The sequence below is a fragment of the Mya arenaria genome, chromosome 4, assembly GCF_026914265.1.
Source record: "Mya arenaria isolate MELC-2E11 chromosome 4, ASM2691426v1".
NCBI lineage: Eukaryota > Metazoa > Mollusca > Bivalvia > Myida > Myidae > Mya > Mya arenaria.
In genome coordinates, this window is record NC_069125.1 from 17,955,967 (window position 1) to 17,979,925 (window position 23,959).

Consider the following 23,959-nt stretch of genomic DNA (forward strand, 5'->3'; position numbering starts at 1 on the left):
ACCATTTTTCGTATCCAGATACATATCTCCTGTTTTTAACTCAACACTCTTTGTTTTGTTCATATAATAATAAACAATAAATAACATCCCTGATGTACTCCAAGAGGACGGTTAATTATATCACTAAGTTGATACCCAACTTTAGTTGACTGTTAACAGACACGTATAAAGGTTTTACAGGCATTAAACTACTGACCTTGAATTCCAGGATTGAGCAATGATACATATATAGTTTACTACATTTCACATGGTCAAAGTCCTTTTTAAAATCGACAAAGCAGCATGTAATTTACCACTCGTTTCAGATGTTTAGATAAAGTACCATTTATAACAAAATCATTACCAATTGTGGAATTGTTTGCTATTAACCTTTCTTTTGGTTCCGATATTTGTCAATCGTTTAGACGTGTACACTTTACGAACTAGGTCGATTAATAATAACACTATCGATTTTTTTATGATCGGAACTGTTTCTAATATAGAGTTATATACAATTAGTGTAAATGTCCATTGTTCAGGAATATCCTCAGCAGCAAATTGTATAAAACCGGTTAATTCTTTGGTTTGGTATAAGTTAGTCGAAATGTTTATTGATTGGTCAAAAACTGTAGGCCAATTGCTGTGATGTGCAAACTAGCTAAAAGATAATCCGCGGGTAAGTTATCCAGTGTTATATAATTGGCCCCAGATGAATATGTACACACTTTATCATTTTCTTAAAGTACTCAATGTTAAAATATATAAATAGTATTAAACAATAAATGGAGACAAAATAAAATTGCTATTCAATTAGAAAATCCCAATTTAAGGTAAAATGGCAAGAAATGAATTCTACAATTTCAGTGGTCCTTCTTCGTGACAACATTCAAAATAACCATCCATCGTGCATGCCCAAAAATGCGTACATAAATTGCACAATTATTACATTAATAGCGGTTTCCAAAATATATTGAATATAAGTAACACAATTGACCGTTATGCTAATATCCTGTACTTTCAAAAAAGTATAGAACAGAATAGAATATATTTTCACTGAAGCGCCTTTCACAGTGCAAAAGTGGGTGGGGAAGGCCCAAAATAAAAATGTTTCAAAAGTTCGTGTTTCATTAAGTTCTGAAGAACAATCTTATTCAGGAGTAAAACATACATTATTTGTCACGTTTTTGGAGTATTAAGGAGTTACAAAATTTTACGAAATAAAATTTTATCAGACTTTGGATAAAAAAGCTTCTGCATTTTTTCCAGAAAAGTCTGTGTGCAATTTAAATATATTTTTGTATCAAAATGCCCCAGACTTCCCTATGAACAATGTCTAGACACATAGAGACATACACAAATCGGAACACATCAAGGCATAAATATTCAGGTAATAACAAAAATGAAATGAATTGTAAAATAAATAAATATGTGAATTGGCAACTGAGCAATAATTGTCACAGCATTGATATGTTATACAATTTTTCAATGATAAATACCTTGTGTCATATATTGTACATACTATTTCCCAGAAACAAAAAATACCCCCCCCCCCCTCGAGCATGATATTTTGAGGATCTTGTATATAACTACAATACCGCACATTGAAAATGACGCCTGCTTGGATGGTACTCTTTAAATGGAAACTGCTAAAACAATTTCTGATTACAGTCGAACGCCGATGGCTCTAACTCCTAGGGATCGACGAAAATACATCGAGCCTCGGACAATTCGCGCCAAGCGGGAATGCTTACATTCAGTATAATGAAATCGGTCCTTTACAACAAATTCGAGCCAAGGATGAATTCGAGCCAAGCGAGTTCGAGCCAACGGGGTTCAACTGTATAGATAAATAAGATTTACCACAATTGATACAATTGTTTTGATATATCAAAAAGGATGAATAAATGTCAAAAACAGTGGTTCTTTTGAAGGATACCGTGTTTAATTTGAAAGAAAGGTACAGAAAACATTCTACCTTATGAGACGATAGTAGATCATAGTAAATATTTTAGCACTCACCAATCATTTAATATTTTGCGTTTTTAGCTATTAAATACAATCTTGTTATCAGTAATTAATATTTTCCATAAATGCATTATCTAGTAAGTAGTTAAAGGTTTACTATGATCACTCAGAATTTATGTTTGTTACACATGTGTATGTATTTATTTTGAATAAGAGTGTCACTTTAAGCTAATTAGCGTTACTTCCACGATAGGTAAAGAACAGATAACAAATACTCAAATTAAAGACTAAACATTTTGAATTTGTTTTGAAAATTAAAGAAAAATAACTCCTGAATGAATAATGAAATCGGGCTTTCGGACCGCAGACCCGTCCACGCGCTTAGCAAGCTGGCAGTCGCAGTTAAACGTAGTATGCTGTTATTATTCACATCCTGCAGTTTTCTTTGTTTCCAAATTTTTGCCGTCGTCAGAAGAACTTATCCATAGCAACCCAAACCCGAGGACTTATCCTATCCGCGCCAAACCTCAACGCACATGAAATTGTGATGCCAAGCATACCGCCGTGGGACAAAATGATCATTACAGAAATGTCTGCAATGCTAAGCAGACGACATAAAAAATGAGTGTACATTGAGGTGCCAATATTTTAATCTCCTTTTGTAAAATTACCCTGTATCAGTAGACATTGATGTCGCTTATGGCATTCTCAATTTAATCAGTTGTTTCTTCGCGAGGAAGGTCAAGGTTAGTGTGACATTACAAAGATCACGGGCATCTACATTAGCATGTGACATTTTCTAATAGAGATGTAATGGTTAAATAAATATCAAGTATCGCTAGTAATACAATATAAACTAACAACAATGGTGTGGAAAATCTCCTTATTGGCAACTAACTACTTGTACATGAAGTTTCATTAACCTATCGTTACATACTTATTAAGTTAACAGGATCCATTATGCTCGGAGTTAAGACATTCGCAACATTTATGTTTTCATAGCATCCACATGTTTATATCTGACAAGAATATATCAAAAAGTACATATACCCAAATGAGCCCCAATCCACAAACTGTTCTATTTTAACTTGTTGAAATAGGCCAGTATAAAGCAACAATAAATGTATTGTCAGATTCGATTTTTTACGTAGGCGTGGGAAAAACACTGATATTTATATAAGGCCCAGCAACAAAAATGTTTGACCTACGAAATAAAATAAAATGACGTGCATGATGCCCACTTTCCAAAAAGCGATTATTTTTTAAACCTAGCTTGCATACTTCTTGTAATTGCAGCGTCCAGTTTTTTTTCCAGATGGACGGACGGACAGAGGTTAAACTTAAAGTTCCCTCGGGTGAAACCGGCAGGGGACTAATAAGGTCAACTATGTATGTGACCTTAGGCTGTTTCCGTACCATTTGGCACATTTAAACCGTTACATACATGTAGCGTTTTTCTATCGTCTGTCAGTGATGTCAAATCCTCCTCGACGTCATGATGGTTTACGTCGTTTGAGCATGCGCGCTGCGGGGCCTTACTGTCGCTAAGCCCACGACCAGCAGGTTCCTGTTTTAATCCGAGCGTTAACAGTAGCTGAAGGGAGAAAAATATGGCGGCCACAGTCGGATATAACCACGTGATATTGGTTGAAAGTACGGACGCTCCAATAAACGCTGTGATAAGCCCCGGAAACGCTATCATCATGTACATCCAGGCCATAGCGACGCCCCGACTTTCGGTTGGATAAACTTCCGGTGTAAACGTATTTAAAATTGAATAAATTGGAACCATAAAAAAGAACACTAGTACGACACACACTGCGCGAACGATTTTGACATTGATAAAGGCAAATAGGACTAAACAAACGGCAGAGAAAAATGAAAAGAAGCGCAGACACTTGATTCTACCAAGTTTGGTCGGTTCGATTAAAACCATCGCGAGCAGAAGTCCGGGGATTTCACCGATGAAGACAGAAAATGTATTGAGATATGGATCTATGCCTATGGACCCCATGTACTCTGGGAGGTACATGGTGACGCTCCAGTACCCCATGGACTGGAGGAACCACACGCCGGAAGCGACCAGCGTCCGTCCGCGCAGGTCACGCGAAAATAGGTCCTGGATCCGGCCTCTGTCCTTCGTCGGCGGACACACGATATTTTCTGTAATATTATAATGGTGTTGTTGAATAATTACTGCACTATATGCACTGCCAAAAAACACATGCAGTAAAATTGTAGAAACAATTATCATCGTGGCTTTTTAAGAGGTCGGCATTTAATTCTGAATAAAAGATGTTTTGGTCCATCAGCGCTCACTATCTTCAAATTTAATAAACAATGGACCGATTGTTCAGAACTTAGTTAAAGTTTACAACGTGATATACGACATCGTTGTTAAAGTTTAAACTCAAACTATTTCATGATGTGTGAATATATTCAAATAAAACAAGTTCATCTAAAACAGTAATCTCAAACATTGTTAAGAACACTGCATATCACGGGTGTATCCATTAAACTTCCAGAGCAGAACTATTTGAAGGTTTACAACAATGTCGTTAATCATGTTGTTAACTTTAACAAAGTTCTGAACAATCGAGCCATTGTTTGTTATACTTATGCATATTCTAAAAAGAAATACACACTATTTAATAGTAATCTACGTGGTTCCTTTTATGTTAGTAGGCATACTAAGTGTCATTACAAAGAAACATGTCAATCAAAGGACGTGAATAACAGGAGATGAATAAAATAGATGTAAGAACGTGCAAGTGCAATTTCATTTCAATTACCAGTCGGCATGTCGTTTTTACTTTGCTCTGCAATTTTCTTTAAAACCGCCAAACCCTCTTCCCGTCGGCCGCTCACATACAGGAACCTCGGCGATTCAGGGCGGAAAATAAGGCCATATATCGTCACGCAGCAAGCGGGAGCCGCGCATGCGCCCACAAACCAGCGCCAGTTGAGACGCGGAAGGATCGCCCAGGCAAGGGAGGCGGTGAGGACGGCTCCCAGCGCCCCACACAGCGTGATTACTACCATGATACAGCCGCGCTTCTTCTGAGGTAGACATTCTAGAACGATATTTAATATAATTTCACTTGTATAATTGTATATCTTAAGATTGTTATAAAAGGGAAAAGAGAAACATTAAAAAAAAACAATAATGTTCCTGCCGTCGATAATCACGCTCATGCCTTTAACGTGTTCATACTACATGTAGGTTCGTGCAACACACCGATTTTCGGACGGCAAATTCATCAGGTTGCGAGAAAGCACAACACTCTTTTTAATTTTAACAAAAACATAGCTCTTACTTATTTTGCTAGCCCAGTAAGATAAAATTATTGCTAATTTCTAATAACTTATGAACTCAGAAACCGTCTGAAGTTTTGGATGGTGTTCGAACCTTGAGCATGGCCAATTTAGCTCAAGCCGCCGCGATACCCGCCCTGATTATTGTCGGTTCTGTGATGCAGTCAGAATTAATTGTAGTATGTGCTCCCGGTGCCGTTTTAAGACAATTAGCTACAGTTTTGAAAAAAAAATCAAATGAAAGCATTGTTTCAAATACATCATGTATTAAGCATATATTAAAAAAATATAAATGAAATTGCCGGGCGATTGTAGTAAACGATTATATTACAAATACATAACAGAATGGAATGCGTCATCGTTGCAACGAAATATTTCAATATTTTAATGTTAACGGGACTGAACACTAAATAGAGGCGATGATTATGTTTATGCATGTATACGTGTGTATCACAGAAAAGTTGTAATATTTTCTCTTAATGTGCAAACTTTCGTTCATGTACATTGGTTTGCATGATTTTTGAAAACAAATGTTAAAAAATAGTTGAGAACGTGCACTCACTGGTGTAAACTGATGAGAAGGGTAATTTTTGATGAAAACAAAGAAGGCCAGTGTAAATCATGAGTGCTCATGTCTGAATGGCATTTGTTCAGTAGGTTGCTTATATATACAAGTTCATGTAGGAAAATTCAAAACAAACAACAGGGACACCATGTATTAGAACATACATGTATGTACGTATAAAATAATGTTTGTACATGTATACATAATTAGCTGTATACATATACATATTGTACGTCTGTAAAATTGATTTATTCCATAGCCTACGTGATTTGACTGAAAATGATATGTTAACAGTCTTCACAGTATTTGATATACAAATTAACAAAGATAGGGCATCACCGGTGAATCAACTTAGAGAAAGTTAATGATGCATGTATGTGACGTAAAGAATATATTTTCTTCACAGTATCTTGCCTACAGATACACAATTTTAAAACATCGCTATAGGGTTCATAAACGGGCAACTTACCAAGAAGTAAAACAAAGTTCACAGTTTCTATCCCAGATGTTCCACACGCGACTAAAGCTCGTAATACAACAAAGGTCCAAAAAGAGGGAGCAAAAGCTGACACGATGCCGAAAATTGAGACAATGGCAAGTGCTATAAGAAGGGGTTTCTGTCTTCCAAATCTGTCACTCAGAGATCCAAACGCGAAGCTTGAGATAAAGCCTATAATTCCACAACAGAATGGAAGTATTGGGAACATCATGTCGTCTAGATTCCACTGTTGTTTCACCGGTTTGCTTAGAAACACTATCAACATCATTTCTGAACATGCTGAAAAGTAGGCACCACATGTTAGTAGTAAAACTTTTAAATGGAAGAAGCCAAAATTAAATTTGGAAAGAACATCGTCTAATTGTTTCTCGCTTTCTTGTTCTGATAACGGCCTTTCCTCTTCGCTTTCTTCCATGGCAGCGAACTACACGGGAACATTAACTGCAGTGACCTCCAAGATCATGCCGGTTTGTTTACATTGAGGTCAAGGTCGCTATGGTCTGCTTGATTAATACGTATTGGCTAGTTTGTGTTCAATATTTTTTTATATATACGGCTGGTAAAAATTGGAATAGAGTCGTGAAAATAATACTTTCATATTCAGTGGAATGGAAAATGTATTGAATCATATATAGATTGCAGTCTTGTCTATATTGACATGACAGTTTTCAATTTAATCGATTAAAGATACATGTCTTCTGAGAAGGTGCATGATTAGTATTTAGTAAGTGGGCAATTGTTTTTTCCTTATAATACCACGGACATAAATGGTTAATGTGTCTGTGATAATATAGAACAAGATCAATTAAAATTGCATTCGCAACCGTAAAAATGTTCTTGCTTTCTGTTCTTTGTGAAACAGGCACCATAAAATGTTCTGAGGCTAAGCCTGAGGCAAATCGGCCCCTCAGACTGTTCGGCCGCTTAAATATATTGACTCTAGATTTTTCGGCCCCTAACTGATTTTCAACATGACCCTACCACATGCCGAAAGTGGTAAATATTTGACACATGTATTGGTAATCCAATGTCAATAACAACAACTTTGATGCTAGTTATGGCTTCCACAACTTTAATGTTGATATTTATTTTTTTGATGTTTACAACACATTAAATATGATAATATATAACGTGTTCGCTGAAGTTCTTTAGCTACTTTGATGCTACCTCATGAATTGTTTGAGTATCTTTTACGTATTTAAACTAAAATAAAAAGTAAATTGGGTTATTTGGAAAAGTTACTGGCCATGGATTGACTGCCTTACGTAGGTATATCTGGAAAGTTTTATATAATATTTGTTGTAGGTACAAATAAACCTTATTACATGTAGAATCTAGATATTAGAGCACGAGTAAGTTAATTAAATCGGAATTTAAATGCTTCTGCGGATTAACAATGACAATTTTATTAATAATATGATGATAATGGATTTTAGTAGCAAAAGTGTGACGATTGTTTACTCATGAAAAAAAACAGCGAATCTGAAAAAACAAACAAGAATTGTCGGACCGATTTATTAGCAATTTTCTGTTACTGCAACCAGACCTGTTGCAGTAGATAAAAGATAAAATCAGTCCAGACCGGCAAATTGCCGGTTTTTAGAAGCCCTGATGCAGATATTAATACTGAATGTAGTACATAAATTGAGACAATGATCTTCCAATGAGAATATACATGTATCAAAAAATGATCACTGACATGTTGTTTAAATTACTGAAATCTTCGTTAATTACCTGTTCGAACATTTAGGAAAATAAGACACTAATTCATTCACAAGTCTTTTTACACCCACTGTTTGCCTGATCAAGACAAATTTTCTTTGAAGTCTTAATTGATATATTTCTATTAAATATTATTAACAAAATACATATTTATATATGAATACCTTTTTAACATGAAATATTTAAAAAAAAAAAAGAACGGCCGAACTGTCCCGTAAACAGGGGCTGAAAGTCTGGGGCTGATTTGGTAAGGTGCCAAAAAGGTTAACATTTCAACTAGGGGCCGATTCAGTAACAGGCCGATTTGTCTGGAAGCCTCCAGATTGAACGAAGGGGTCACTAATAGAACTTGTTTCATTAATTTCTGACATTGTTAAACTGCAGTATTCCATAGTGTTTTTTTACTAGATTGTTAGAAGGAGTGACCCCTTTGATAAATATGAAAAAAATGTAGAAAGTTTGATGTTAAATGTCACTAAATATTTTACAGGTCATATGACACTTAAGCAAGGAGTTCATTGCCATAAAGCAACTTTGCTGTTTTCTATGTTACTAAATATGCTTATTTTTGTCACTATTAAGCTAAAAGATATATGTTAGAAAAGCTAAAAATAGATTTTTTGGTGACAGGTTTGTGTCAATTATCCTTCGATGACACAGGTGCTTGTATACCGGGGACTAGGCGCACTTGAGGATTATGCAGCCATGTTGCTTAGGATGCTCAAATCCCTGTTAGATCCCTCACATCATGACGTCCATTTCATTACACCGGAACAGATTGTACAAGGTATTAATATGTACATGAGAATTGTAATATTATTGTAATAATTATTTCATCATTTCGTAATAATTAACTGGTCATGTACTTGATACAGGGGTTCCATTAAGAATTTGAAACTGGAAGTATGAACTTCCTGACATTCAATTTTGGAAGTTTTTCACTGAAATGTGGAAGTTTAAGTCTCCAGAATACAAAATCTATTTCAACTATTTTTCAACAAGTATATTAAAAATTAAATAATTTGCAACTTTAACTTGCCAAATTCACAGACTTACTTATTATAAAAATTTGTTTTACTTAAAACAGTTAAACTGATTGAAATTGTGACCACAAAAGTAATATTGACAAAAGGTTTTGATATTTTGAACTTCCAAGCTTTCAGCCTTGGAAGTTTTATTAAAAATTATGGAAGTTTTTGTACTTCCAACGGTTCAATTTTGGAAGTTTTAACCCATTTCTAGGGAGTAATATACTTCCAAACTTCCTTTAACGTAAGCCCTGTTGATATACTGTATGTCCTCGAATGGAGGTATATAGGCATGTATAGTAGTCGCACCGTCCATCTGTCCTTTGATAACATCGGTCTCAGCTGTAGCTTTATCATGTTGATTTGGATTTCAATCAAACTTCACAAACTTGTAGAGCAGTATGTAAAGGTGTGTTGTGCTAAGCATCTTTGCTCTCATCTCATTGGTCAAGGTCACTCTAAGGGTTTGATGGAGCCTTGAAGGGATTTTATTGATTTGTATGGCAGCTATAATTTTGTAAATATAAATCAGATTTAAATCAAACTTCACAGCGTAACTTAATGTGTGTTAATACTATAACATTCCGTTGTAGACAGAACTACGTTCATAGTATGTATATTTACTTTGTTGGTAATATGCAAATTAGCAAAACCCGGGCTCTGTGGGGATTGAGATACTGTATATAAAGACCAGCGGACCCCTTCAGGGTCGAGCATGCTTTTCTCTGAAGGGATCTGTTGGCCTTGTTGACGTCGCTCGTTACAAAGTAATTAAGAGCAAGGGATGGTGTCCAGTACAATATTTAAAATGTAAATCAAAGGTTAAGGTCACATGATATGGTCAATATTTCAATAACATTTTGTTCCTAAACTACAGGGTATGGAAGGGTACCAGGGTAATTCAGCAAATTAATATACAGGTAATAACGAAGTATCATGCCAAGAATTCAGGATCTCATCTCAAAGGTCAAGGTCACACTCAGAAGTTCAATTAAGTCTGATATGGATTTGATAATATTTTTTCTGTCTCAGCATGACTATAAAATGATCAATTGGCCTGTGTTTAAAGTGGAAGTAAACATTTTTTTATGAAATTGATATCTTTAAAAGTTTGGTTATGTCAATTATTAAATATATGAAATTAATTTAGAACTACCACCATCATCGCCATCATTCCACCACCATCAGCATAATTAGCAGCAGCAGCAGGTGCAGCAGAGCTAATATGTTAAAGTATTTCATTCATGTTATAAATTAGTAAAGCTTTAAAAGAGATTATGTCTTTCATAGAACCAGGACCTATCATAATATATATAACTGAAACATATCACAATTTTTTCTATGAAACAAACAATTATCCTCTATATGTTTGGCATTTATTGACCTTGACTTTGTACCATTTATGTCATCTTCATCATTGTCGACTGTTTTTCTATGTTATTGACAATATTACTCTATTGTTTTTAAGTTTTTCAATTGAAAGCTTTTCTGTAGTTCCACGAATTGTCAAAGTCTTGGTATTTTTAGTGTTGTTGTCTTGTGGACATTTCAATAAAAGATATTTTCTGTAAATTTAATACACGTGTATTCCTTAATCTGTAAAAATGTCAAAAATGTCAATACCATGATTTTTTTATTTCCTCAACTTTGTGTTCCTTTTTAATAGTCGCCTAAGTGCTGTTCACTCAAATATGTAACAAAAATATAATGAAAAAATGACACAAAGATAACTTAAATTTGGAATAAAATTGACTGAGATCTGTATTGACTCGTAGAACTAAACATAAACGTTGGCCATAACTCAAAAATCATTCAAGATATTCAAATGAAACTTGGTACAGATGTTGCCAAATATCCACATATATACAGCAAGTCAACTTTTTCTTCAATAATTGTTGAGCTATGCCCCTTTTTGACAGAAAACAACACCAGGCAAGTGGTGGCTGTCTTATCCCCCATAAATCATGAGAGATCAGATAGTTCAAAGCTTATACATACATATCACATTTCATTTGAAACATTCTTTTCCAGGCAACCTTAACTCCAAAGTCAGTGCCCTGGCTATTGGCGGGGGGTATGATTTAGGACTTATCGAGGCACTAGGGGATACCGGAATGTCGAATATCCAGTGCTTTGTGAGATCTGGAGGGGCATACTTCGGTGTATGCTCGGGGGCATACTTCGCCTGCAACAGGATTGAGTTCGATAAAGGAGGGCCCCTGGAAGTGGTCGGGGAACGGAAGCTGAGGTTCTTTCCAGGTACCGGGTATATGCATTAAATGTCGAATGATTAAAATTTATTTATTTTACAATGATTGTGAAACAAGTTATTACAACACCATATTAATCACTCTCATTGGCACGAATTTATGGGAGAGTGTGGTCTTGTGTTGTGGGGGTAACCTGAGTACCCTGAGGAAACCCAATTTTCTCACATGGTAATCACAAACAAAGCTCTTATGTGCCTAGGCTGGGAATTGAACACGGGTCGCCTAGGTGAGAAGCCAGTGTGCTAACCAATGTGCTTACTGGACAAGCAAATCTTTCAGATGGCATGGTCGAATAAAATCAATCATTTCAGTCTTACACTTTCAATTCTAAAAACTTTTTTTTTATATTCCGTGCAAAATTATTTTATCCTAAATAAATAGGAAATCATTCTTTAAAACAAGGTTTATTAAATTTTTGGACCTGTTTTCCTGGAGTATATGAATTTGAATCTGAATTACTATTTTCCAGGGGCATGCATTGGACCACTGTACAAACCATATGACTACAACAGTCGGAGTGGCTCAGTTGCTGCACACATTGACTTCACCCCAACAGGGGTATGTTTAGGAATTGACTCACAGTCAGAAATCAATGAAGATACAGAGAACGGAAGTGGTCTGCTTATCAAATCTCCGAAAAGAGCAGAAACTCCCAAGCTGAATGTACTAATTACAGAATCTACCACAAAAATAGATCAAAATACAGAATCTCTCGCCCAAAATGGACACAATACAGAATCTCCCAAGCAAACGGGACACAAAACAGAATCTTCAAACCAAACAGGATACAATACAGAATCTCCCAACCAAATGGGACACAATACAGAATCTCCCAGCCAAATGGGACACAATACAGAATCTCCCAGCCAAATGGGATACAATACAGAATCTCCCAGTCAAATGGGACTTAATACAGAATCTCCTAATCAAAAAAAGCAAAATATAGAATCTTTAACCCAGAATGGACCACTTAATGGAATACACTCTCCCAATGTAAATGGAACAGCAGACGATGATTTTCTGCCTGATGTGCGTGGTGTTATTTCAAGGTCATATTTCAGTGGAGGTGGTTACTTTAAGCTGGAAGTGGATGAGAGAAGTTGTGATGTGAAGATTCTGTCAAGGTAGGAGTTTATATTCAATTATTACAATTTGTTGGCATAAAGAATACATTTAGTAGAACATTTAATCATTTTTGTTGAGTCTGCTTGCAGTGAGATTCACATAATTGCCACAATGATGGTGTTGGCTGTGTGCGTCTCTTTCTGTGCGTTTGTCTGTCCATCTATCAATTTGTCTGGGCTGTAACTTGGCCATACATTGTAAGATAATACAACAAGCTATTCTGCACAAATGTTCACCACAAGACCCATGTTTATAGGTCAAAGGTCAAGGTTACACTTATAGCAACCGCTTAATTTGAACCCTGCACTTATGGGTCATATTTTATGCACCATAAAAGTCAACAATGTTGTCTGAAACAAAAACAGATACAGTCCGGAAGTCTATTGATCGTTTGTCAAATAAAAAGATGTAATGCCATTTCTGTCCATGTGAGCTAAGTAAGCCACAAAGATGGGGGGACGTAATCTATGAAAATCTCCCCTTTCTTTCAATTCAACAAGCATAATTTATCATTCATTACTGTATAAGTCGGGTACCGGATACTGAAATTGACAGAGTGAAATTGTACCCAGGTAACTGTGAAATCATTCTCGGCCCACGGGTACCCAGGTACCTATTTATGCCCTTCTCAAGTTTTATATTGTTAGACTCTAATCTAGAAAACATTAATTTTTTGTTTTCAAAAACCCAGAGTATCCAAATGCACTCCACTATTCCAGCTCCTTGACCAACAACGAAACTTATAAAGCTGAATTAGAGGGTTTCTTGTGGCTACTTTTAAAAAAAAAAACTCAAAAGAAATCTTTTTCAGATATGTCGACCTGCCAGGTAATCCAACAGCAGCAGTGCTGTGTGGGGTGGAAAAGGGTGTGGCTGTCCTGACAGGGTTACATTTGGAGTGTACAGCCGCAGACATTGATGACGGGGATAAAACTGTCGAAAACATGATCCCCATATTGAAACAGAATGAGAAGAAAAATACCTTCATTTTGAAGAGTTTGCTTAAAGAATTGAGACTAAAAGTGAAATGATTATTTGTTTAAGACTATTCTTATCACTTTGAAATGTACTAGTTGCATTTGTATAATTATTTTTACGCCCCTGAAGGGAGGCATGTAGTAGTAGCATTGTTTGTGTATCTGTCGGCTGATACCAAGAGTGGCAGCATGAACATGAGTCACCATTAACCACTTCAGAGAATTCTAGAGCAGAATTGGAAGGTATTCAGCAGGAGTTGTTTCTCAGGTTTTCCTCAAACTCTTACCTCAAAGGTCATACAGTAAAACTGTGATCGCTCGAGGTCGCCAGGGACCGAGCCAAAACCTCGAGGGAACTGATGTTTCAAACGACCCGATTTTCAATTTTCCAGTTTGATATGAAATATCTTTCATTGTATTTTAAGTTTGAAGTCGTCAAACAGACTGTTTACAAAGACACTGATTATGTGTTGCGTTGTGGAAATTGCTAATATGTTTAAAGGTTGACGTAAACTAAATGTAAAACGCAAAAGAAAAAACAATAAATGAATAAATAGAAATGTATATTTTAACAAAAAGCACATTTTCGTAACAAGCAACATTTGAATGACAGTACATATTGTGGCATTAGTCAGATTTAAGTTTCGCAAAATCAAGGATTGTTGATTGGCGCATCTTGTTGGTTTCGCGAAACTGTTCAATCGTAATGTGACGTGACAGCGTACAGAGCGTCTGAAGATCACGGTCAGCATCGGCAGTGAATTCAAAGAACCTTCTGACCACATCTTAAGCATTAATTTCTCGTCATTAACTTCTCATAATTATCATCCCAAATGCCCATATCAACTAGTATCGGTCATGCATTAACAGTGAAAAACGGTTTTTCACACCTTATCAAATTGCCTTTTAACTGTCATTGTAATTTTTACAACTTGCGAAAAGTTTAACACCTAGCAATTGTTTGTTTATTTTGGAACACGCTTTCGGGAAAAAGTGTGAAATTATGTCCTCGAGGGAGCCATAAGGTTTTGTGCACGATTTGTGTACTTGGGACCGAGGATATTGCTCGACTGCTCCACATAATTAGGTTTCGATGCAGCGTGGGTATATTTTATATGAAAATAGATGGAAAAAAGTTCGGGACCAAGCCCGACCTCGAGGGAACGCCGGTTCTCGAACGACCACTTGTTTGAGGGAACGCAGTTTCACTGTAATTACTTACCACAAACTCTTACCTCAAAGGTCATAATTACTTACCACAACTATTACCTCAAAGGTCATAATTACTTACCACAACTATTACCTCAAAGGTCATAATTACCTACCACTACTATTACCTCAAAGGTCATAATTACTTACCACAAACTCTTACCTCAAAGGTCATAACTACTTACCACAACTATTACCTCAAAGGTCATAATTACTTACCACAACTATTACCTCAAAGGTCATAATTACTTACCACAACTATTACCTCAAAGGTCATAATTACCTACCACTACTCTTACCTCAAAGGTCATAATTACTTACCACAACTATTACCTCAAAGGTCATAATTACTTACCACAACTATTACCTCAAAGGTCATAATTACTTACCACAACTATTACCTCAAAGGTCATAATTACTTACCACAAACTCTTACCTCAAAGGTCATAATTACTTACCACAACTATTACCTCAAAGGTCATAATTACCTACCACAACTCTTACCTCAAAGGTCATAATTACTGATTAGTGCATTGTCAGCAACCACAGTACTTTCTTCTATTACACTTCATATATGCCATGCACAGGCATCTGGATCATTGTTTGTCACTTAAATGTTGTTTAAAACCATTTTGGGTACATACAATGAGATAAACAACACATCTGAAGATATTTAGTGTCTTTCATATACAAAAAAGAAACAAGGTATGTAACTCAAACTTACCCAATTTCACGGTAGAGTCCAGTTTTATGCAAATTTCTCAACCAACATAAAAACAATCCATTTTTAAATAAGTGACATGGAAAGAAGAGTCAATTACCTTTAAAATGGTGTGCGATAAGTTGGTATATCTATAATGTCTTTAGACAAACAAGCATAATTCAATGTCCAATTCTCGTGTTTTTCTTTAGTCGGAAAGAGTACAGCAAATTCAAATCTTCAATTTTCCCCGTGTAAACAGTACTAATGACAGTCCTATTGAAGTTATTTTATGCTTCAGTGTACAGATAAATTAATTCCATTCCTTAATATCACCATAAGACTAACACCACAGTTTAAGAAACAACCGTATCAGTCTTCAAATTAAATCCTCTTTAAATTTCGTAGGCAGCCATTTTACCGACAAGCGCCCAGATGATGTCATTGACATGTACATTTAACATCTTTGTACCGGCTTCAATGTGAGCCACACAAGCTTGGATGGGTCAAATACTCTTCTTTGGAGGTTGATCAGAAACATCTGAGCGCTGTCAGGAAAATGGCAGCCTCAAACAAAATTTTAAAGTGGATTTAATTTGAAGACTGATACGGTTGTTTCTTAAATCGTGGTGTTAGTCTTATGGTGATAATAAGAAATGGAATTAATTTATCTGTACACTGAAACATAAAATAATTTCAAATGGACTGTCATTAGTACTGTTTACACGGGGAAAATTGAAGATTTGAATTTGCTGTACTCTTTCCGACTAAAGAAAAACATGAGAATTGGACATTGAATTATGCTTGTTTGTCTAAAGACATTATAGATATACCAACATATCGCACACCATTTTAAAGATAATTGACTCTTCTTTCCATGTCACTTATTTAAAAATGGATTGTTTTTATGTTGGTTGAGAAATTTGCATAAAACTGGACTCTACCGTGAAATTGGGTAAGTTTGAGTTACATACCTTGTTTCTTTTTTGTATATGAAAGACACTAAATATCTTCAGATGTGTTGTTTATCTCATTGTATGTACCCTAAATGGTTTTAAACAACATTTAAGTGACAAACAATGATCCAGATGCCTGTGATGCCATGGGCAAAATTGACTGACAAAATTTCATTTTAATGAATATGCATGAGACAGGGGGGACAACTCTTATTCCAACGAAATCACATATTACAATTAAATACTCTTCAATAACTGTGTTTTTTTCAGTTGTCTCCACAATCAGTGGTGGATTGAAGTCAATTTGAGGTTACGCCTGAATTATTTTCTACAGGAAAACAAAATTTAAAGTTTCTGTGCATATTTTACACATTAATACCTCACGGAACCAATGAAACTACATGTACCTAATTAATTATTCATGATCATGAGGTTTTCAAAGCCAAATCGCCTACTGTGCACAATGAAGCATGTGCAGTAGTGTTCACAGGGTATCTGATGATATGATTAGTGAAGCGTGAACAATTTATTTGTCAGCTCTTACTTTGTAACTGTTTTATGGGATTTCAATCAAAGTTATTGGACAGCACATGAAGATATTTCGCCCATATAGTTAAAGATCTCATACTCTAATCTTCATTTATGTAGTTTTTAGCATGCTCAACCCTATATTTATCCTACGTTTAATTTTATTCTAAAAGTGCATTTTTCTTTTCATTTGTCACATTTTCCTCAGATGTTTGCAATACCATGTGCTTAGGGCTGCCTTTTGTATTTCATTTGGCAATCATTTTTGTATCAATATTATTTGCATTTTTGGATTTTAGTTCAAACTATTTTTTGAATTATTAAGTTCAGACAAAAGCACATCATCTGAATAAACTTGTAATCATAGTTTTGGTAAACAAATATTCTAGTCAACAGTGATAATTTTAATTTTCTTGGTTGTTTATAATGTTATATCTATTTAGAATCGAAGCATTTATAATTATTTAATACGACATTATTTTATAACTTAACTATTTTGCCTCATACTATTTAACTTTAATTTTATTTCAATGCAATTATTATCATCCTGGTTCAGTGTTGCATTATTGATAGGTTATTTGATTTGCTTTTTATTGGAAAGTAGCTCTGCAAGCTAGTGTTGCTATTTATGTACATTCAACACTTGTATCTAGCAACACACTCTAATTACAACAATTTTTTTTTACTAAGGCCTAAAAAATTCATTTGGTTCGGGTTACCCGACCCCCACCTACAAAATTGGCACCGACCTTTACCATTAATTTTTTTATAGTCATTTGGTAAAAAATCAACACTTTTTTAAGTGTGTGTTTGAATAATGAAGTTTAAAACCTTTACAGCTTTATGCAGAAGATTACTTTAACACCTATCACCAATGATGACAATTACGTTCTTATATAAAGTCTTAGTCTTACAAAAATAAGGAGAAAAAAAGCCTACCTACCCTACCTGTTTTTGTGAAGGATGAAACCCTTACCAAACCAATTTTTTTGGCCTTAGTCAATATGGTCTTTGATGGTACAAAAAAGCTGCAGAATGTGTGTTCATTGAAATTTACACTCAAAATATTATGGATGCTTTCCATTGTTGCCTTGATCTAGTTTTTTTTAATATATTTTTTTCTCTGATTTCCAGGGGATATTGATCCCTGAGGGACCGGGGGATGGGTTGGAAAACCAGAGGATTTTTCACCCTGTAGGGGGATATGGCATGTATGCGACAGCTTTTAAGTTCTTCTCTGGATAAGGGTGTGACAAGGGAGACAAGGCAGGGACAATATGCTCTCCTTTTGCGAGCACAAAAATCCCTCCTCTTTGGCATTCAAATTCCTGTGACAGATCTTGTGTTTGTCATATATAAATAAAGTTAAAATAATGAAGTGTAAATGATCCATAATTAAATTGCATGGACCGAAGTATAATTTTATTTGGAATTCTGCTTTGAAAAGATTATTGTTCTAGACTTAGTATGTGTGGCATATGTTATAGTGTATCTTGTGCATAATAATATAAATACTTCATGATGGTATATCAAAATAGTGCATAAGACCATGTATTCGTTTTGTATGACATTTGTTAGGAATCTAAATCCTTTTTGATATTGTTTCTTTTATTATAAGAACTTATTAAAATGCTTGTGCTACTAAATTTGCTTATTATATTAATTAACAATGTTTAATAAACAAAAAAAACATCACAAAGATGGTTTTTTTTGTGTAAACAATAGTAACAGATACTTATAATGGTACAAATGTCTACATGTCCTTTTGTTCATGAACAACAAAATCTGTACGACAGCAAAACTGGGGCAGTTCCAGGATTTTACATAAGAGGAGGCGAAACTTAGGGGTGTCACCTTTTGACTTGTGCCCTTCCCTGAGAACCGAAATTTATTTTGTTTAAATTGTTGGCAGTAGGGGTTCGGGATACTCCCCCATGAGAATTTAACTATTTCCAGTCCGAGACGGTGCATTCTGGGTGAATTTTATTACTCTTTTTCTCCTTTATTGAAATAAAATGTCAGCTCGGACGATTTACGTCGGGAATCTGCTAGTAACTGCTCTAAAAGAATTGAGATGTGTCTGATTTGACAATTTGAAATTGCAAATTTACTTTTTTAGGGCAATTTTGAGATGGGATGTGAGACTAAACTAAGGATCAAACCATTGACCTAGTATTGTGAGTTCGGCTGGGCAAGGTTTCATTATTGGTTTTAATATCACTTTGAAGTGACAAGTTTTATCAATATTATTTCCACTCCATATTTCCCTAAACATCTTGAAGGTAAATTTTCATGAAACTTGAGTAAAATTTCCACCTTATCGAGACAACGAGCAGAAGCCAAATTCCAAGCAATGAGTATGCTAGTTCAATGTCAAGGTCACAGTTTAATATCAGAGGTTTTAGCCATAGATTTTGTGTCTAATTTTCAGTTCGCTCTGTATCTCTTTCACACTATGAAAGATCTTCATATAACTCGGATCAAATATTCACCACATCCAGATGAAGTGCAGAACTCGCATTCAAGGCTCAAGGTCAATTTTTTTAGTTTGAGCCATCAATTTCAATTTCATGTTCACTCATTTCCTTAACCCTTAAGGATTTTATGAAACTTGTTGCAAATATTCACCTTTCAACAAATGGTAGAACCTGCATTCCAGTCAAGCCAGGATAAAATCAATGTTGCAGAACTGGAAAAGATGAGCATTTCTAAATAGCAATAAACCCTTCAATTCATGTGCTGTGGTTGGGAATAAGCAATTGAACCAGATCAGGTGGGCAAAAAAGGTGGGTTCTTTCTGTTATTTATAACTGTATAAAACATGAAACAAACAGATTTTTTATCTTCAATTTATACAAAAAGTCTCATTTAAATTTAGGGTTTCTATATTCCAGGTCTGCCTTGACAATATGACTACCAATGGAAAAGGGTATTTCAGTACACGATGGGCTGACAAAACTGTTAAATTGTTTGTACATTACGCTGTCATATATACTCTATTTCTGTTACAAGCCTTTAAAGGGACAACACACCAGGGGTAATTCAGTACACCATGAATTGAAAAAACTGTTAAATTGATTGGTTATTTGTCATATATACTCTTTTTCTGTTACAAGCCTTTAAAGGGACTGTACACCAGATTGGCACCAAAAAAAGTTTTTTTCTGTAACGAATCTCAGGACAATTATTTAATAGAATGTGTTACGCTTTGATATCATAATTGTAAAAAAAGTACCAAAATGTTAAAAAAAAAAATTGTGTCGGAGACTGGGTGCGAACCCGTGTCGCCAAAATTGAATCCAGTGCAGTATCCACTGTGCTACGAAGACTTACTCCAAACAAGTGGTATATTTAAGCTATATACCTAACTTGGTTATGTCAGGTGATAACATCGCCTAGCCAATCACGCAGAAGGAATGAATTCTACTAGGTAGACATATCCAGTAATCTTTTTTAATGGAAAAATACGAAATAACTGCTAAACTTAAATAAATTGTAAACTATGTGGTACTTTAGTTAGTAAGTTTCAATGCATTGTACACATCAATACCAAGTTTATGTCAGTTTTCAACAAATTTCTTTTTTTCTTGCAAATTGATCATCTGGTGCACAGTTGCTTTAAAGGGACTAGACACCAGATGATATCATTGCAAGAAGAAGAGAAAATAGTTCAAAACTTACATATAATTGTCATTGTTGTGTACAACACATTAAATCTTTATTACTGATGTATCACGACGACACATTTATCTTACGTAATTTTTGCGTATTTTTCCAATCGAAAATTGAATGGGTCTGTCTACCAAGTTAATTAAAAGTAGCATCGGTCTGTATATCTGTACTAATCATGTGACTTTTACATGCTAAATATACACACCATAAACTGGGAAACCATTATGCGCTATTTTGAAACGGGTCAACTCAGCAGATACAGTGACAATTTTTTTTTAATCGTGTAAAGTTTTATTAGCCTCATACTAGCTTGTATTGACAATTCTAGGCTTGTGTTGAGGAAATACTGTATTTGCGGATTTTGGAACCATCTGGTGTCTAGACGCTTTAATGATTTTCATAACACTTGTGTCCAATGTCCATCCCTTTGTCACAAAACCCATAAACCACTCCACATCTGCCAACATCAAATCTTGTGAAATGGACATGGTGGTAGCATCTGGTTTTATTATTCCAAAATCAACCGGTTTGTCTAGTGTGCTCCTATTTTTACAATTCCAAGGCTTTTCGTGTAACTCCAGAGTGACTGAAGTGATTTGGCTGTTGTTTTTTTTACATCTGCCAAGCAGTATAAACTAAATATGAGGGTTGTTTTTCACATTGAATACATTTAAGGTTTGTTTTGCACATTGTCATTCTTCGTGACAAATGTGAGAATTTTTAAGGATTTTAGTGGAATTTCCAGAAACCTGTGAACAATATATCATCAAGGTTGGTCTTGTTGTAGAAAAAATATGTCAACTGGACTATCGTAACTTTTATATGGGCATAAGCTGAATCTAGATAGTTGACAGTTATTTTTTATCTCTCAAGGATATGTTATGTTCTTAGAGTTTACGAATTAGAAGAAAATTAATTTCCCTAGTTAATTGTAACGAATGCTAGGTGGCGCTGTAAGTCAGCTAAGGAAATGTAATATTGGTCAGTAAATTGGTCATTCAGCTTTGGACAGTCAGACTGGCAAGGCTAATTTTATAAAGTAAAACATTTTTATGGACCTTGTGTGTACATTGATCATGTGTGGTTGCCTATATGTATAGGATATGTAATACAAATTTGAATAAGTTGTATACATATTTAAAATGATGATGCATATGAAAATGATTTACATTTTAATTGGATTATATGAATTATCTGATATGTTATATTTATGAAATGTACCGGTACTTACATATTTAACAAATTAATATATGTGAACTTTTGCTAAAAGTATGTATTATGTATTATGATGTGCATTCAGTTGACTGTACAGATGCTTACTCAAATACAATAAATATATTTCTTAGATTGTTGTTTGAATTTACTTATTAAAACACCCAAACATTGATCACTTATATATATATATATATATATATATATATATATATACCTATATAGCGAGCCATAAGTCTAAAAGCTGCACTCTCACAGGTTTTTACCGTTTTGCCCTTTTTTTTATATTTTGTCTTGGAATGAACCAATTTTTTTAACCTTAAATATGAAAATCAGCGATCAGATTTTTTGTCAGCAGTCTTAAATCACTGTATTTTCGCATAAATTGTCTCGTTACAAAACCAAAAATAAAAAAGTTGTCAAAATGTTCAATCTGTGAGAGTGCAGCTTTAAGGCATATACCAGAGTCAGGTGGTCAAATTGAATTAAGTGGGAGTAGTTGTACGTCACGTTATTCTGTAACAATACTCCTAATCTCTCAACATATTTGTCTGTCTTACGCGATGATCAACATTAAGTACATTGTAAGATCTATCAAATACTTTTATTGCTTGCTTTCCTGTTGATTGTAGGGATGTCAGTGAAATAAAAATGATATTGTTCACTGTTTCAAAATATGAAAATATTAATTTGTTTAGAATTTTGGTCCATTCTGCTACCAAAATCGAACATCAGTGCCCGCAGGGCTGATAAACAATTACAACGATGTCTTTTCCAAAATGACATTTCGTGCACATACATGTTGGTGGGTTTTTCTAATAAAATGCAATGAAATGTTTTCTTACATCCCGTATTAAATAGTAAAAAGGATTTTTTTCTCACTTGTGGTTATGCCACTTGTGAAATATATTTTTAAGTGCTCAAAGGTGAAATAGATTACAATTTTTCACCGACACAAATAATCATCCTCTATTTATTCACATAAAAAAGATACGACATAGTTACACTAAATATCACAGAGTTTAATTTTTTTTAATGATATAGGTTCACATAAACAAATAGTTAACAACAAATACTTAAGAATAAATAATGGCTGGCAATGTTCTAAAAAAATTTAAACACCTGGCCTCAATATCACAGAAATATTAGCCTTGAAATTGAGATCTTACTTAATTATTTTTGTGATACTGGGCCCAGATGTTACCACGTTTTTATTTAACCAGACAAGAGCATAGTATGATTAAAAACCTTGTATGCTTTTACACTTTTAAAAAACAAATGAATATGTTGATACAAATATTTGTCAATATTTCAAGAAAATATACTTACATTCTTTGGAATCTTGACCCAAATTTTAATAACATTTGATGTGAGTATGCGTTTTAAAAGAGTGTATACAAATGTATGACTTTTAATAACTTTTGATGTAATGCGGTAAAATGAGTTCAATTCTTAAATCCAAGTATTATAGTATAATTTATCTTATTTAAGTTGTAAATTTTTTATTCCAGAACAAATAATGAATATTTAAACAAGTATATCCCTGTTTGGTACTATGTTGTCAAGGGCAACGTTCAGTAAATAGCATGCAGTATAGATGAATAGTGTTGTAGTCTACCTGCACAGTATAGAACAGTTATAACCATTCTACAAGTTACAGTTCTGATGGAGAAGTTAATGTGTAGACGTAAATAAAGAACTCTCAAACATGATACAAGGACTAACGATCTCCCTTATTGCCTCGAAAACAAATTCAAATGTCAAAAAACATTCACAGCTGATATACCATTTAAGTAATAATCACTAGTCATTCAAAACTAAATTAACAATCACAGGCCAAATGCCACTAAACAGATTATGTACAAAATAATTTAATAACAATGTCATACACCACTAAATCTGAGGATTCAGCTCCCTCCGGCTTTAATGATTTTGAATAGTGCGTTCACATTGTTGCTTTTAATGGCTGCACGACACGCATTCACAACCTGAGTCTTGTATTTACCCACTGAAAATACAAACAATACAAAATATTATTTAAAGAATATTATCATTTCAGAATCACTGGAAATTAGGAATGACCCTGTAAATAAGATGTAAGGTGACTGCCTCTCACCCAAGATGTCACAAGTTTGAGCCCCACTTATAAAGCTGTCATAAGTTTTAGCCCCACCAAGAAAACTTTCATGAGTTCCAGCTGCACCAAGAAAACTTTCATTAGTTTGAGCCCCACCAAG

At 34.6% G+C, this 23,959-nt stretch overlaps 3 protein-coding genes across 5 annotated transcripts in view; 1 reads left to right on the forward strand and 2 right to left on the reverse strand.

The window, feature by feature from the left end:
• Positions 1-1,539: 1,539 nt before the first annotated feature.
• Positions 1,540-6,785, reverse strand: LOC128232948 (synaptic vesicle 2-related protein-like). Its single transcript, XM_052946756.1, has 3 exons — positions 6,294-6,785; positions 4,737-5,018; positions 1,540-4,107 (listed from the first exon to the last, which is right to left on the reverse strand). The coding sequence occupies exons 1-3, from the start codon at positions 6,736-6,738 to the stop codon at positions 3,344-3,346; spliced, it is 1,491 nt and encodes a 496-aa protein (XP_052802716.1). The 5' UTR covers positions 6,739-6,785; the 3' UTR covers positions 1,540-3,343.
• A 238-nt stretch (positions 6,786-7,023) lies between these two features.
• On the forward strand, positions 7,024-19,611 carry LOC128232949 (uncharacterized). 2 transcript variants are annotated; one of them, XR_008260585.1, is made up of 7 exons: positions 7,024-7,047; positions 8,676-8,832; positions 11,105-11,332; positions 11,813-12,467; positions 13,280-14,655; positions 19,270-19,371; positions 19,498-19,611. XR_008260585.1 is itself a non-coding variant. In XM_052946758.1 (5 exons), exons 2-5 carry the CDS (start codon positions 8,697-8,699, stop codon positions 13,497-13,499), a joined length of 1,239 nt encoding a protein of 412 aa, XP_052802718.1. In that variant the 5' UTR covers positions 7,024-7,047; positions 8,676-8,696; the 3' UTR covers positions 13,500-14,718. The 2 variants fall into 2 exon arrangements, 1 of the variants encoding a protein (XP_052802718.1); XM_052946758.1 differs by lacking the exons at positions 19,270-19,371; positions 19,498-19,611 and having other exon boundaries at positions 13,280-14,718.
• A 3,005-nt stretch (positions 19,612-22,616) lies between these two features.
• The window catches only part of LOC128232552 (Bardet-Biedl syndrome 2 protein homolog), a 40,116-nt gene continuing 38,773 nt past the window's right edge, over positions 22,617-23,959 (reverse strand). For both annotated transcript variants that reach the window (XM_052946186.1, XM_052946185.1), the window contains exon 22: positions 22,617-23,730. In XM_052946186.1, coding sequence (XP_052802146.1) covers positions 23,630-23,730 — 101 coding nt within the window. In that variant the 3' untranslated portion in view covers positions 22,617-23,629. The remainder of the gene's footprint in view (positions 23,731-23,959) is intronic.

Excerpts from the sequence above, each read along its gene's own strand:
- LOC128232949 (XM_052946758.1), top strand. The coding sequence starts at position 8,697 with ATGACACAGGTGCTTGTATACCGGGGACTAGGCGCACTTGAGGATTAT. Across the intron at positions 8,833-11,104 it reads ACCGGAACAGATTGTACAAG|GCAACCTTAACTCCAAAGTC; the intron begins GTATTAATATGT and ends ATTCTTTTCCAG. Across the intron at positions 12,468-13,279 it reads GATGTGAAGATTCTGTCAAG|ATATGTCGACCTGCCAGGTA; the intron begins GTAGGAGTTTAT and ends AATCTTTTTCAG.
- LOC128232948 (XM_052946756.1), bottom strand. The coding sequence starts at position 6,738 with ATGGAAGAAAGCGAAGAGGAAAGGCCGTTATCAGAACAAGAAAGCGAG. Across the intron at positions 5,019-6,293 it reads GAACTTTGTTTTACTTCTTG|AATGTCTACCTCAGAAGAAG; the intron begins GTAAGTTGCCCG and ends ATATCGTTCTAG. Across the intron at positions 4,108-4,736 it reads TAAAAACGACATGCCGACTG|AAAATATCGTGTGTCCGCCG; the intron begins GTAATTGAAATG and ends ATAATATTACAG.